The following is a 17,302-nucleotide window of genomic DNA, read 5'->3' as shown; positions in this document are numbered from 1 at the left end:
TCCAGCATACGCTTTTCATTTCCTTGCTTCTCATAGTGCTGTATCCTCAGGCTGGGGATTCGTACTTCCACTGGGACAACTGCGTCAGCCCCGTAGGCCAGGGTGAAGGGGCTCTTACCGATTGACTCCTTCGCAGTGGTTCTGTTTGCCCACAAGACCTCTGGGACTAGGTCTTCCCACAGGCCTTTGTACTCCTCCAGCTTCTTCTGCAGGGCTGTCAGGATCAGCTTCTTTGCCGCTTCTACTTGACCATTTCTCTGCGTGTGGAAGACTGAGGCACTTGCATACTTGGTGCCCATGTCCCCTAAGTAGTCCTTTATGGTGTCACAGTTAAATTGACACTCGTGATCAAAGACTGTGCACTGTGGCACCCCGAATCTTGTGATGATGTTTTTCCATATGAATATCCTGACTTGGGCTGCCTTTATGAACTTAGTGGGTTCAGCTTCTATCCACTTTGTAAAGTAATCTATCACCACAATGAGATATTTCCTGCCCGCTGACCAAGTGGTGAAAGGTCCCAATATGTCCATTCCCCGCTGAGCAAACGGGATCGGGCTGAGGCTTGGAGTTAGATCGTTTGGTGGCTGATTTATGACTAGTGAATACTTTTGACACTTGTCGCATTTTTTTCACATATGCTAGTACGTCTTGTGTGAGAGTTGGCCAATATGCCCCCCTTCTGAGGACCTCTACTTCCTATGCTTTTCCACCAATGTGGTTGGCGCATATTTCGGAGTGGGCTTCTTCCATAATGCCCTCCTGCTTCCACTCTGGAATACACCTCAGCAGTGGTTTTAAGAAGCCTTTTTTGTTGATTTCCCCGTTCATCACTACATACCAGTTTGCGTCTTTCTTCACCTTCTTAGCCTGTACATCATCATCGGGCAGTGAGTCGTGGACTTTGTACTCCAAGATGTCTGAGAACCAGGCTCTCTGCCTCCCAATGCAGTTTACCTGCTCTTTTTTGGCAATGCTGCTTTCTTCTAGCACTTCAACCATCACTGTCCTTGTGTGGCTTCGTAAGGTGGAGCTGGCTAACTTGGACGAGGCGTCGGCCTGAAAGTTTCCTGCTCTAGGGACCAAGTCTATCTGGAAGTGGACTAGCTGGGCTGCCAATTCCTTTACCTTGGTTACGTACTTCAGCATGGTGACCTCCCTTATCTCATACGCCCCCTGTATTTGGCTGGCAACGAGCTGAGAATCAGTTTGCAGGTGTACTTTGCGGGCTCCTGCTGCGAGACTTATACGCAATCCTGCCAGCGCCGCTTCGCACTCAGCTTCGTTATTCAATGCTTTGAACTTGAACTTTATGGCATACTCGAATATGTTTCCTTCTGGAGATGTCATTATGACTCCTGCTCGGCTCCCCGTTTGGGCCGAGGACCCATCCACTTCTACCTTCCAAACTCCAATATCATCTTCTTTCTCCTCGTAGGAAGCTTCCACTACGAAGTCTACTAAAGCTTGTGCCTTGATGGATGCTCTAGGTTTGACCTCGAATTCGTACTTAGAAAGCTCAATTTCCCATTTTAAGAGTCTGCCCGATGCATCCATTTTTTGTAATGCTTTCTCCAGCGGGTGGTTTGTGAGGACTTCTATTACATGCGCGTCAAAATATGGCTTTAGTTTCCTTGTTGTTGTGACCACTGCGAAGGCTAGCTTCTCTACCAATGGGTACCTTTGCTCTGCCTCGGTCAGCACGTGGCTCACGAAGTATATTGGCCTTTGTTGCTTCTGTCTTTCTACCAGCAAAACGACTGCGATTGTCTGTGTTCACGCAGAGATGTACATCTGCAGCTTTTCCCTCAGCTCCGGGCTGATCATTGTTGGGAGCTTAGTCAGATGCTCCTTAATACCCTCATAGGCTTCTTTCTCTTTAGCCCCCCACTTAAATTCTCTGTTCCCTTTCAATAGCTGATAGAACGGCAGGGCCTTATCCGCTGACTTGCTGATGAACCTGGTCAGCACGGTCATTTTGCCTGTCAGCCGCATGATATCCTTGATGCACTTAGGCTCAGGCAGGCTGAGAACTACTTTGACCTTTTTTGGATTGGCATCTATCCCTCTCTCGCTGATCAAAAAACCCAAGAACTTTCCCGAGCTCACCCTAAAGACACATTTCTTCGGGTTGAGTTTGATTTTATACTTGTTCAGGGTGTTAAATCCAAAAAAGGTCTTTGGGGCAGGCCTTATTAAGATCTGTGAAATCAACACACATTCTCCACTGGCCATTTGCTTTCTTTACCATGACCACGTTGTCTAACCACTCTGGGTAGTCACAAGGTTTAATGAATCCTACTTCTAGGAGCTTCTCCACCTCCTCTTGGATTGCTTGGTTCTTCTCCGTGGAGAAGCTTCGCTTTTTCTGCCTAACTGGCTTAATATCCTCCTTCACATTCAGCCTATGTACCATGACTGCTCGGTCAATTCCGGGCATCTCATTTGCAGAAAATGCGAAAACATCTACTGCTTTAGGGCAGTTATGTAACATTGTTGGGCTGTCTGTTGACTTCCCCTGAGCTTTGCTGACCGTCTCTCATTAGTTGTGTAGGCCATGGCAAGGTGATAGGTGGATACCACCCCACCTATCTTGTGGATGAGCGGTCTTCCCATGATCACATTGTAGGGTGAAGGGGAGTTTATCACGAGGAACTCTGCCCGGACATCACGCCTTCTTGATCTTTCCCTTACTCATACTGAGAGTTCGATTATGCCTTCTGGGGTAAGCGTTGACCCATTAAACCTGGTGACTTCGTAGCTCACCCTCTTCAGGTCCTTTCTGTCCAACTTCAGCTCGTTGAACGCACTGATGTATATGATGTTGGCTGAGCTGCCTCCGTCTATCAATATTCTATCCACCTCCCAGTTTGCGATTCTCATTGTCACCACCAGCGGGTCATCATGAGGGTAAATTATGCCCTTCTCGTCATACTCGTCAAATGTGGCATGCGGCTGCGGGGAAGAGGTGGCCATCTACGCTTATCATTGTCATTTATTTGATGTATCATCGCCCGCAAGTCAACCCGCGCTCTGTTAACTGTTCCCCCATGTACTGGACCCCCGCTGATCACATACACCCTGCCTTCTGGCTTGCCATCTCTGTCTCTATCTCCGGCTGGGCCCCTATGACCTCCTCTGCGGTCAGGGCGGCCTGCTCTATCCTTATCCCTCCTTCTGGGAGGGTCATCACGCTGCTTAAACTGATTCAAGTACCCTCTCCTAACTAAGTCTTCTATGTTGTCCTTCAAGTGTGTGCATTCTTCAGTGGTGTGACCATGGTCTCTATGGAAGTCACACCACTTGCTGGTATCACGATTCCTGTTAACCATCCTTGGAGGTCTCTTCCACTTGTCATCAGCTTTATTCATGCTGAATATATGAGACCTGGAATGGGTTAATGGGGTGTCAAACCTCCCAGGCCTTGGCCCTCTCTTTGGGTCTAACCTTCTCAGTCCTACTGCCCTGTCCGCTTCTCTGCGGTTTTGCTCAGCCCTGCTCGACTAGTCCATCCTGGGTGTGTTCTCTGCCCGGGTGATCTCTGTCCGCTTAACTGAGTCACCCGGTGCTTTCCTACCCAGCATTGCTCTATTAGTCTCGTCTGCTTTTATGAACTCGTGCGCTTTAGCGCTTCAGCAAGTGTTTTGAGGCTCTTACGCCCCATATACGCTCTGAACGGTGATCCTGGTAGTAAGCCACTCTGCATTGCTAGTAGTGCTACCTCCTGGCTCATATTTGGGATGGTTGTTGCCTCCTTGTTGAATCTAGTGATATACTCCCTCAAGGGCTCATCTTTCCCTTGAGCCAATGACATCAGCTCGGTTGTCATCTTGGTTTGGTCTACCAGGGTTATGAAATGCTCCATGAGCATTCTCTTCAACTGGTTGTACGAGTATACGGAACATTTGGGAATGGCTCCACACCACTCCGCTGCCAGCCCCTCCAGGGTCGGTGGGAAAGCCTTACACCATACTGAGTCTGTCATAGTGTAAAGTACCATATGGTTCTCAAAAGCTGATATGTGGCTTTTGGGTGTTGTGGTTCCTTTGTATCTGCAGCTTGGCATCTTTACTTTCTCCATTGGTTCTTCCATAATCTCCCGGCAAAATGGGGAATCATCTGGAACAACCTAGATTCGCGCTCGTTTGTCTCTCTCCGGGATGGGTCCCCGCTCTGAGGCTGGTGACCTGCTGCGGGGGACCCGCTTCTCCAGGCTGATTCGAGCTGGGTTTATTTCCTCCACACTCCATTCTCGATTCAGGTTACGAGCTTCCAGCACCAATACCTTCTTCCTCAGTTGAATGAGCTCTTTCTACTCAGGGGTGAGGGTCAAGAACGCCGGATTTTTCGCTACGGGCTCCGCAGCTGCCGCTGTCGGTGACGAACTTGCCCCCTTACCCATATCGGTGAGGACCACAGTCATTACAGCCAGCTACTCCTTACTGCACTTAGAGAGGTTCTGCAGAATGGCTGGCATATTTACGGGCTGTGGTTTCTGGGTTACAGGTGCTGAAATAATGAGCTCATTGTTCGCGCCTATTAACGGCATTCCGTATTTGAAAATGGAACTGGATCCCACCAGATCTGCTGGTTTCGACGCCGCTTTAGCAGCAGCTAATGTCGATCCGATGAGGTTGGATTTCTGCAAGATGGTCTATTTGGGGTTTCCGGTGGATCCTTTTGGATTGATGGTTACTGGGGGGTGTTTTTTGTGGTGTTTGGTTGGTCTCATTAGTTTTAGACATGGGTGTCAGTACAGTTTCTTCTCCGGCCATGGTGGTTAGTTAATTAGTCCCTAGCTCAGTTGGTGAACCTCAGGTTAGATGATCCTTCCCCTCCTTCTAGCGCCAATTGTTCCAGGTGTGGATCCAAGAGTTCTGCTGGGTGAACTGGGTCCCGTCAACTACCTACACAAGGCAGCACACGTAAACTGCCCTCGGGGGTGGCTCGAGGAACCCCCCTCTGAAGCTTAAGTTAGATAGTGTTTAGAGAGAGAAAGTGTACTTAGAAAGATGTAGAAAGTATAATGACTTGAGTGTCTCACCTCCTTTTCGTTGTACTTTACCTTCTATTTATAGGCGTACCATCTCCTTCATGGAGAGTTCAGCCTGGTCAGCCCTGCGGGTTGACTCTACCAGGCTAGTGAGCCCTCCTTTAATTGCTTTCTCGGTAGTGAGTGTGCACCCTGGGGGCTAGGCGATAGTTCAGCGGGAGCTATCCTATACAATACATGTTTAAAATTGATTAATAACGGACCCAAATGCGTCAAATACAATAATTGGATCCATTAGAACCTACATTGTTGAAAAACCGAGCCAAACAAATAAACCAACCATCAAATTCTCGTGCAATGCCTATACATATGGATAGCCCTTTCAAAGATATTTCCAACGGTAAATTATAAGCCCAATTCCGAGAAAAAACGAAGAAGTTATGATCAAAACACTAAACCGGGCTCAAAACCGACACCCTTGCACTCCAACGGCCATAACTTTTGATCCATAACATATTTTAACCTAACTTTAACGGCATTGGAAAGTATACTTCCAGATTTTTCCAATGATATCTCACACGCCTAAATCCAACTTCGCAATCAAAAGTTATGGAACTTTTAAAAACGCGTTTTCGTATAAGGCAAACCGCAAACCAGCGCAACTCAATCAGTTGCGCGCGAAATCTAACGCCGCGGCTCTAAAACCCTAAACTGAGATTCCTACGCCTATAAAAGGGGGTCTTCGCACAGCTCTAAACAGACAGAAAATCATAATTAAAAACCCTAATAAATTTCTGAAATCCCTAATCTCTCAAACCCTCTTACTATCATACGACTTTTTCCTCTTTCTTCCTAATTACTCTACAACCCTAATACATCCATTGAAGCTGTTGAAGGTACAATGAAAAAAGAAAGTCCATAAACGCATAAAACGGAGAATTAGCATAAAAGAAGAACATTTAGTTTCCTGAGCACTTAGATAAATCACTTTTCTTTTATTGTTTAAATAACTTTAATTGATTAATTAGTGTTGTTTGATCATTTTAAACAAAATTTTAATTAATTAATTCATATAGTACTCTTTCGTTAATCAAGACTAGAATTTGGATAATTAATTGTTGTTTTATCACTTAAGACAAGGCGAATATTGTTTATTTCTTGTTTTCTTCACGAATTTGATTAATTAAGAATAACGACTTTTCAATGTAATTCCTACATGATTGATGTGTGTAAATAAAATCGATAACATAGTTTTAGGTGTCACATTGCATATATTGTTTGGTGATGAAATTGTGCAAAGGAAGATGACAGAGTAGAGTCTTATCCCCTAAACAAAAATAATAGCTAAGTCCTCTAACTAAAGCAGATAGGGAAGTAGGTCGAACTCCACAGGAAACAAGTCTTCTTATTCCTAATAACTAATATAATCTAGATTATAAAGTAACCAATATTTATATTTGAATAATGAACTAAACTACGAAGATTAAGAATAGAGAGAAAAACAATATATAAAAGGATCTAGGGCATAGGTTCACCAATAAATAACACTTCAGGGTAGAACATAATAATCAATCTTTGACATTGAATTAATAACATGATTAACAGGCTCTCGCAATTTATTAATCAACATAGATTTAACAGGCTCTCGTAATTTACTAGATCTAAGTTCTTATTGAAAATAGCCTTTAATATCAAATTAACATCTGCTCGATTCATCAATTCAATATTGCTATACTTTTACAAGCCATAATTGTAAAGCGTTAAAACAATTCAATAGAAAATTATCATGCAATATCAACAATCAATAATAGCTAATCATAAATGCATCAATTAACCAGATCGTAAAGGGCTTTCGCTACGTATTACAATCACACAATTAATTTACCGGTATTAAATCTCATCTCTCGAATCTCGACTTAACCATTTACAAATTAACCTGCCTATTGAAACTAGACCTAAACATCAATTCTCATCTGTCGAATCTCGAATCAATATTGTCAAACTCATGCATAAAAGATCAGGCCTAATCTAGTCACAGAGCATTAAATCAATCAATAGGAAATTAATCTAGCAATGATAATTAATAACAATAAATTACCCCTTCATATTATTTAAGGATCCCCATAAACCCTAGAAATAAAACTACTCACTCATGATAGAAACTAAACTAATCAAAGCAATGAAGTAAGACATAATCAAGGGAATAGAATAAATAACTAATATTAAGAGAAGAGAAATAGTTACCAAACGCATCTGGAATTAATGAAGTAATTAAGAACAAGAGATGAGAGAAAAGTTAAGAGAGAGAAAAATCCTAAGTAGAGAGAGAAAAATCCTAAGTAGAGAGAGAAAATCTAAGAAAAGAAGGTCATCAAAAATTACGTACAAATCTCGTACTTAAACGTTTCCTAAAACAAAAATTAAAACTAACTAATCAGGTCTTGAGAAAACACGCGCCCGATCGGGCGAAGGGCCGCCCGATCGGGCCCGCCTTTTTCCTTGCGCTCCTTCTTAGCAGCGTCGCCCGATCGTGTTAGACGCTCGCACGATCGGGCATGCTATAGGCCACGCACCAGCACCAAGCATGCCAAGCCCGATCGGGCCCTTGCTTCACTTTGAGGCTCGGACTTTGATTGGGCTTGATTTCTCGGCCTTATCCGGATTTCCTCTTCGGGTCTTGAATACTCGGTCCAAATACCTCGGAATCTCGATTACCGAGCCCTTAATCACCGGCTCGATGACTCCAACCGGCCTTGGGATTTAAAGATGGTCGTGCTCTTCTAACTCTCGTAGTCGCTCCATGAAAAACCCGAGAAAATGCTCCAAAGGCGCAATTTCCTACAAAACTCGATAAATACTACGAAAACACTAGAAAACACAAATTAGTGATAAAATTGGCTCGAAAGAGCCAAAAACACTACTAATTATGACTAAGGGACGGGGGTAAATTACTTTATAAAATGGACATATCAAACTCCCCCAAGCCAAACCTTTGCTTGTCCCTAAGCAAAGAGCTCATCAATGAACATATAAAACATACTTCACCCCTATAATCAAATCAAGCATAAACGATTCAAGGCAAGTCTAATGAACATGCTTCAACATCAATCAATCTTATTCATCTAAGTACTTTTCCTCCCCAACAATTGTCAAATAAAGTAAACCACAAGAGCATATAGAATTCAAGACTAATGCTCACACACTCAACTCTCATTTATGTGGCGAGTAAAAGATGTACTCGATCGCTCTCCAACCAACCCCTTTAATGTGAACAATGCCCTCCCAACTCACACTCTCGTGTGTAAAAGAACAATGAACGCTCAACCTACTAGTCGACTCGAAATATGTCAAGTCATAACTTGCATTGATAAACAACACTTTCTCATTTACATAACTTCTATGCACAAGGTCGGAAGGTCTTTAAAGCTTGTAATGTAAGGCTAGGGTAAAGGGTAGGATAAATTTGGGAGTATGTGAGAGAAAAGCTATGCATTAAGGGAGCCAAATCCTAATAAACCCATGATCACAAATAAATGATGATCATACATCTCAAACAACATAACTAACTCCAACAAGAACCACCAAATACAACTCCAAACAATATAAACAATCCCATTACTTACAAAATTCACTCATAAAAATATGATAATGTAGACCTTGAGTGAAAAACAAACTTTGAACTCATTCTTTTTTTTTTCTTTTTCAAACTTGAATTTTTTTCTTTTTTTTTCTTGAACAACCTTCAAATAGAACACTTGAGCATTAAATTTTTTTCTTTTTCTCTTTTTTTTCTTTTTAACTCATATTGGAAATTTCAACCTTGAAACACAACATCAATATTTTCCAATCAAAGAACAATAACTCTTCTTTTATTCCCACATTGTGCAAATAATTTGCACACCACAACACCCTCACCTCACCAACTAATAGCTCCCCCAAGCCAAGCTTGGGACTAGTAACCAATGGGGCTCATATAGGCTTGTAATGTGGCTAAATAAACAATAAAAGGGCACAAGCAACAACATGGGTAGCAAGAAGGGAACAAATGTATCTAAATATTCTGAAGGCTACCTAAAAGAATGAACGCCTTCGTCCTGCACATGTGCATAATAATAAGTCATGAAACACTACTCATAGTTGCAAATCAATACTCAAATTCATTGACATACCAGGAATTATGGAACTATCACACATTTCCTAATCAAATCAACTAGACAAGCACTATATTCACAAGTAGTTGGGAAAAATTGACTCATGTTTAGGAATCCAAACAATTAGACTTCAAATCATGACCAACAAATCCACAATGCTCATTATCAATAACCAAGGATCAAAACAAATTTTCTCAAGTAAGGGCACAGGGAAGCATGATTTACAATTCATTGGAATGTATTTTTTGAATTTTTTTTTTTTATTTTTTTTGTATTTTTCATATATAAGAAAGCAATAAAAACTACACTAGGAAAGCAATAAAACTATACTAGAAAGAAAATAAAAAGAGAAAAGGAAGAGAACTACCAAGAGAAAGATCACCCCCCCAAGCCAAATCAAGCAATGCCTTCATTGACTTGGGAGTGTAGCCTACTCCTCATCCTCATCCATCCTCGAATAGCCCCCTCCGTGGCTAGAACCAGCTCCTCCATGGCTAGAGCCACCACCCAATAACCCGAACCACCTGCAAAGTAGTTAGGGTCTACATTCCCCCCAAGCCCACCAAAAGGTACATCGGTCCCATAACCATGGACCGATGAGTAGTCTACATAGGTACCGTAGGCAATTGGGTTTGTATATCCACCTTGCGGATATTAGAACCAATCGGGAACAAGTGAATCGGGGGGAATAGCCCCCCGACGGGCATAATCATCATACATGGGGTATAAACCCCTCCCGAGGTTCCTCTCTACATACCCCACCCGTTTATCTAGAGACCCTACTCTAGTGTCCAAGTCCCTAACCAAACCCTCAACTTTCCCTTGCCCCATCTCAATCCTATCTAATTGGCTCCTAAAAGCCGAGAAGTCATAACGGGCGTTGGGGTCAATGTTGTAGTTGGTTGAGGAAGTGGGAATGTCATATGTAAAGGGTGGAGGTGGTGGGTAGTGTGGTGAATGGTGATGAGGTGAGTGGTCTATGGGAGATTGGTGGGGTTGAGGTGAAGGGTGAGGTGGTTGAACCTCACCTTAACCGTTAATCTCGAAAGTATAAGAAGGCTTCCCCTTCTCAAATTTGGTCAAAGTGGGGTTGGGCAAAGTGAAAGCATTGTCCCTCCTACCCGATTCCCGTTGAATCACCCACCAAGTCTCGCCTCCCATGACATTAATCCAATTAAGGCCACCTAAATAGGGTAGGTCCATAATAGTTGGGCCGGCTACCTTACCGTCGTTGTTAGGGACAAAGTTAAGGTTTTTGACCGCTATGTGAGTTACTAGGCCACCAAAATAAATGGGTACCCTAGACCTACCCGCCTTGGCCGCATTGGCCGCCCATTGGAAATGGTTGGCCATCTTGTGTATAATGGTTGAGCTTTTCACTCTTAGGAATCATGTATGACCCTAACAATTCAAGCTCATCCCGCCTAACATTAGCAGGTTCATGCCTTCCAATGATGATAAGTCCAACAAACCGTTGCCAAAACTTTGGCGCGGGATGTTGTATCCAAGTGCCCTTGGCATGTTGGAGGTTCAAATTAGCATCCCCCGTAAGGGATCGATAGACAACGGCAATGTTGTCTTGGGGAGGTTCAATTGGCCTATCCGATTTTAACTCAAAAATTTTGCCAAATTCTTTCAAGGTCAATCTAACATCATTATTGAGTAACCTAAATTGAACATGAGAAATTAAAGCATTAGATTTTATGACATTAAAACTAGAAACGAATTCCAAGGTTAAGTAATCATAAGTATCGTAATGCATGTTAAAGAAACCACTCATGCCAATTCCCTTGAACAACTTTTCAACATGTTTATCAATTCCTAATATAATAAGGGTGGGGTGATGAACAAAACGAGTAGGAATTACCTGCCTCGAAGTGAGATTGATCATCCTTTGTTTTTGCACTTGGGTGGTGATAACCACCCTCTCCCATCTCGGAACTTGCAATTCCGGGTCAATTCTAGCCTCTTGTTGCCTTGAGCTTTCCCCCCTTACAGTTCTTGATCTCTTGAGAGCCATTTGTGATTAGAAAAGGTAGGAATTGAAGACTTTCTCTCTCTTAGGGTTTAGAGAAAATTGAGAGAAAGTGGTAGAAATTAGGTGTAGATTGTAGAGAAAGAAGAAAGGATTAAAAATATGCAAAAAAAATTGAGTTTTGATGGAAGAATTGGAGAAGATCTTGAAAATAAGGGAGTTTGAAGGTGTAAAAATGGAGGTTTTAGAGAGAGAGAAAGTAATGGTGAAGAAGATGAAAGAAAAAGAAAGTGAGGAAAGAAAGAAGGGGAAAGAATATAGAGGACGTCCAAAATAAGGCGCGCCCGATCAGGCAAGCCTCGCCCGATCGGGCGAATAATGCTGATTTCCATAAACCTGGTTGCGCGCCCGATCGGGCGAGCTCCGCCCGATCGGGCGCAAATACGAACGAAAATTTCGCCCTTTGACTCGCCCGGTCGGGCGAGCTTTGCCCGACATTTCTTTTCCTTCACTCGATTTGCGCCCGATCGGGCGAATTAAGCTCGAATTTCTAACTTTACTTGTGCGCCCGATCGGGCATCCTCGCTCGATCGGGCGGATTTAGCTCCAGTATCCAACTCCATTTGCGCGCCCGATCGGGCGAATTTAGAGCTGAAAATTGTCCTTGCTTGCGCGCCCGATCGGGTTTCCTTTAGCTTTTCTTCGATTTCTTTTCGTCTTCAAATTTTTCTAAGTCTTTTTTTCTTCTCTCAAACCTATACCTGTACAAAAACACTTATAAAAGGTAAAATTTCACTCTCCTTGCCTCTCTAAGATAAAAATAAAGATAGAGAAAAAGGAAAACTAGTCTAGAAAGCAAGAAATACGGGTTGCCTCCCGCAAAGCGCTGGTTTATCTAGGTCCCGCACGACCCTCTTAACACATTATAATAACTAGGATCCTTGGCCTAATGCTTGATCGGGTGGTTTCTCACCCGGTCTAGCGGTGTTTAGGCTACGACGCGGCTTCCTGACATACCCTATGGGATGCCAATTAACCTTATCGGGTGGATCCTCCTTGACTTGGTAAGGGGTTCTTCAATGCTACGCACCAAAGATCCTTCTTTGATCGAGGATTGCTTCAAATTGTTATTGCATTCAACACTTGCAACTCGATCTGGCGGAACACTTACCGCAGGCTCAAACCGCACAACTTGCTTGATCGGTTGCACCTTTTCATCCTCGAAACCAAGACCAACATTGTAGAGTGCTCTTTCTATTGCATCAAATTCCTTCTGCCATTTGTCTATCTCATCTGAAAAAGATGCAACACAAGATACCGCCTCCAAGGGATCTTTTTCAAGAGCTTAGGGCTTGTTAGAATAATTCTCAACCACATTACACTGAAACATTTTTCCTCAGTCATTGAGCTTTTAGGGGTATTATTAAGATTGAAAATAACTTTATCATCCCCTACTGATAGTGTCAACTTACCACTTCTTACATCTATGACTGCTCCTGCAGTGTTAAGGAATAGTCTACCCAAAATAATCGGGGTTTGCATATCCTCATCCATATCAAGAACAACAAAATCTACAGGTATATAAAATTTACCTACTCTAACGGGGACATCCTCTAAAACACCTAAGGGGTATTTAAAAGAACGGTCGGCCATTTATAGAGTTATATTGGTAGCTTTTAATTTACCCATATTCAACTTAGAACACAGATAATGGCATGACGCTAACACTAGCACCCAAATCACATAATGCATTATCAATCAAGATATTGCCAATATGACAAGGGATAGAAAAACTACCCGAATCTTTTAATTTAGGTGGAGACTTATTTTGAAGTACGGCACTACACTCTGCAGTGAAAGCTAATGTCTCTACCTCACTAATAGACCTTTTTCTCGTCAATATTCCTTTCATAAATTTTGCATACGAGGGGATTTGTGTGATTAATTCAGTGAAGGGAACTGTTACCTTCAAATATTTTACCACCTCCAGGAACTTACCAAACTGCTTATCCAAGTTTGTCTTCAATTGACGATTGGGAAATGGAAGTTTGATAATTGGCTTAGGAGCATTATTGCTCATGTCTGGAGTAGCCACCTTCTCTGGAGTTGTACCTTGAAATGTAAAATTAGATATGTTAGTATTATCCTTTAGCCATGCAGGGCTATTAACTACATTGTTTGGTTTAACGGGATCAAGATTAGCATTATTTAATAAAATAGGTTCATCAACTCTGGGCATACAGGGCCCTTCATAGTTTGAACCACTCCTTAGTGTAATTCCAAATGCTTGATCCGTAGGCCTGGTCGGCTGTGCCGGCAGAGCTCCCTGTTGGCGGGCTTATAGAGTAGCGGAGATTTGCGCAATTTGATTATCTACAATTTTATTATGTGCTAGAATTTGATCAATTGTCGCATCTCTACTCTCCATGTGCTTTTGCATATTAACCAACATTGCTCTAATTTCCACCAGAGAAGGGTCAGAAGATGAGGAGGGTTGTTGTGGTTGGTTCTTTTGGCTAGCATTGGGATGATAATATTTCTGTTGTTGTTGCTGTGGCGCCTGTGGTTCTTATGGTGGTGGATTTTGAACATTAGTACTCCGGTAGGAAAGGTACGGATGATTCCGATACCCAGGATTGTAGGTGTTAGAGTATGGGTTATTCTTCCTATAAGCTTGAAAGGCATTAACTTGCTCCACGAAACTCCTGCAATCTTGTTCCCAATGACCTATAATACCACAATTTTCACAGAAAGCCTCATTAGAATTATTATTAATTGCAGAAACGTTAGCTAAGTACATTGGCAGAGCTAAGATTATCTAATTTTTGGCAAATGGAAAAGCATATACAAATGTGCATGGAATATATATGAATCAAAATCTAACAAATATGATATAATACCCTCCCCCAAGCTTGAATGAGACAACATGCTCAAACATAAATCAAATAATCCATGGGAGGGGAAAACAAGGAGATCAATCCAACAACCCAACATATCTCCTGTTTCAAAGCCACTTTAGGTATCAACCAATGGAGAAAGAGCAAGGAAAGATATTACCGGATTTTAGGTGGGTGTATATACCCGCAAATGACCCAATTAAAATTTTCAAAGCCACTCTTCTCAAGAATTGAATCTTGTTTTCCATATGATAGCAATTGTGGTGCCAAACATCCTTGATTCTTGATCCAAATCAATGCACCAAAGTATATCAAGTTATGTACCTAGAAAAAGGCACACAAACATTTCCATGAGAGAAAATCTATTCTAAAAAGAAAAGAAAATGAAAGCAATAAAACACGGGTTACTTCCCGAGAAAGGCTTGCTTAAGGTCCAAGCTTGACCGCTCTAGTAAATAATATTGCAACGATCGCAAGAGCTTGTCAAATGCACTACTACACATCTCATAAGATAACAAGTAAGCAAATGATATAAGAAGGGCATGCACCAAGATTAGTGCACGCAAAAGAAGGTGAAGAGGGAGTTTCCAAGAAGAAGAAGAATCAAAAGAAAATTCAAGAAAATCAGAAAAAGAATAGAAAGGCAAACTCTCTACACAAAAATCTTTTTGGGTGGCAAAATCACCCTTTTCCTCAATTGAAGACGAACGAGGGACATAAAAATCTTCATAGGCAAGGGGTCCCCAATAGGCTCATTAACAAAGGAAGGAAGGGATATAGGAGTGTAGGGGATATGGTTGAAATTCCTTGAAAAAGGGACATGAGAGAAGGGGATAGGAGCAATGGTCTTACAAATGGTCTCTTCTTCACCACCATTCCTCAAATCACCAATTTGAGCATGAAAATCAATCATAGAATCCTCAAAAGAAGAACACTCATGATCATGATCTCCCTCAAACATCCAACTTCCAAGAGGAACTACATAATCCCCTTCACTACAATCATGAACAACAACTCCCTCAACTTCCTTAAAGCCTAAAATCTCAAAGCCATGCATGAATGGATGCAAATTCATTTCAAAATCATCTCTCTCCCATAAAGCATTCTTAATGAACTCACTCAAAAGGCTATGGGTTTTCATTTGACACTCAATAAACACATTAGACATAACCTTAAATGAATCCAAATACTCATGGATAAAAGGATCACAATCATGCACTTGAGACTCATCAAGATGGGAAAAAAGGTTAGGATTTTCAAAATCAACACTCTCTTCATTCTCAACTCCTTCACCATCACTCATATGCTCACCAATGGGATCCTCACACTCTCTTGGTTGCTCAAAATCATCATCATCATCCTCAACACACACATTAAATTGGGATTTTTCACAAACAAGCATCAAGGGTGACAATTTGCTTTCTAACTCTTCTTTTCTTCTCCTTCCCTCCTCAAGACGCTCCTCATTCTTTTTCATTATCTCTAATTGACCTCTCATAGAATTAAGAATCATTTCATTACTAGGCCCAAGCTCATTATCAAGCTCAATGCACCTAATTTGAGATTCAAAAGTAGCAATAAGGGATTCAAAAGGTGTTGAAGGTTGAGGCTCAACAAGAGAAGAAGAAGTACAACCAAGATTGGAAAAATCAACATTAAGATCATGAGCATATACATCACATTGGGGAGTGGGGGCACAATCAAACACATGAGATTCATCATTAAGGGAACGAAGCACATCACATGAAGGCATGGTAAATAATGAAGAATATTGAAACACACCATTAGCATCAACTTGAGCATGTACCTCATCATCATGAACAAAAGAGGAAATAGAGTTGAAATCATGTGTTTTAGGTTCACTTAAGGGATCATGTAACAAATCATGGGAATTCATGCTAATATTAGAAGTATCAACACATTGCATATCAATAATAGAATCATGATTACCCTTATTATAGACATCCCAAGCAAACCAAACATAAAAATCCCAAGCATCATCAATTGATAATGCTCTAAATTCACCATTATGCATGCATTCAACTTCATCCCTAGTTTTCTCATTCAAACCAAAATAACAAATCTCACAAGCCTCCCAAAGACTACAACAATCAAAATCCAAATATCCCTCAAGTCTATTGAAATATTCACAAAAAGGCTCATTGTCATATTGAGGAAACAAGTTACTTGCCATTTTTTTTACAAAAACAAGCAAAAATTAAAAAAATAAAATAAAAAGAAAAGTATACACAAAGACCTAGACTCAAGCAATAAAAAACAATCAAGCATTGACACCGTTCCCCGGCAACGGCGCCATTTTGAGCGCGGGGAAATTATGTCGTTGACTAACCTCCTCACGGCCAAACAAAATTTATTATAATCCTAAACTAACCCCTAAACAAGTCTAGTGGTAAGTTCGGAGTCGAACCACAAGGAACGGTAATGTTGGATTGTTCTCGATCTAATGCTTAAGCTACGCCGAAGTCGGTTTATGGATAGTGGACACTACAACTACACTAACACACATATAAAGATCAAGATATTACAAAGTCTACTAGGGGCAAAGATCCACTTTGAACAATTAACAAGTTAATGGGAATCGATTTGATAATCAATCATGCAAAGAAAGAATTAAAATGGGAATTAATTACCATCAAGAGCAATCTCTCAAATTCCTAGCCTAGATCCCTCATTGACTAGGTGCATAGAAGAAATTTACCCAAAATGCAATCAAATATATAAATTCTAATTCACAATCCCTTGTCAAACTAGAACTAACATGCAATTAAGTTTGCTATCTTGGGAGATCAATCCAATCTAAAACAAACAACATGCCATCATCAATTCAATCAATTTAATCACACAATTATCATCAAAATTATCTCAAATAACTCAATTAACCATAACAAAGCTTCACTCAACACCTAGTAGAAGGAAATCTACTCAAACATGATTAACAAAGCAATTAATAAAGCATAAAGAGAGAAGAGAGTAAGAAATGCTCATTGATATAAAATGGAGATCTTCAAATCATCAAATTCCTCCTTTGATTATCCAAAATCCATGAAAACCATTGTTTCTCTCACTTTCTCTCTCCAAAATTTGAGAGTTTCTCTCTCTAAAAACCTAAAACTAACCTAAAACTACTGAAAATATGAATTCTTTTTTCTAAAATGAGCAAAAAATCTATTTATAGCCCTTACTAAATTGCCTAGGAAGCTCCGCAAAAAGTCGAGCAGCGCGTAGAGGAGCGGGCGTGCACCCCTCAGGAGCGGGCGCTCCAAAC

General features: G+C 41.3%; 1 protein-coding gene across 1 annotated transcript; it reads right to left on the bottom strand.

The window, feature by feature from the left end:
• Positions 1-2,694: 2,694 nt before the first annotated feature.
• LOC110731933 lies at positions 2,695-3,371 on the bottom strand. Its single transcript, XM_021911847.1, has 2 exons — positions 3,057-3,371; positions 2,695-2,955 (listed from the first exon to the last, which is right to left on the bottom strand). The coding sequence occupies exons 1-2, from the start codon at positions 3,369-3,371 to the stop codon at positions 2,695-2,697; spliced, it is 576 nt and encodes a 191-aa protein (XP_021767539.1).
• Positions 3,372-17,302: the final 13,931 nt, after the last annotated feature.

Source organism: Chenopodium quinoa, unplaced genomic scaffold, assembly GCF_001683475.1.
Source record: "Chenopodium quinoa cultivar QQ74 unplaced genomic scaffold, ASM168347v1, whole genome shotgun sequence".
NCBI classification, from domain to species: domain Eukaryota; kingdom Viridiplantae; phylum Streptophyta; class Magnoliopsida; order Caryophyllales; family Amaranthaceae; genus Chenopodium; species Chenopodium quinoa.
Note: the sequence above shows the minus strand (reverse complement) of the source record. Positions and strands in the feature narration are given on the sequence as shown.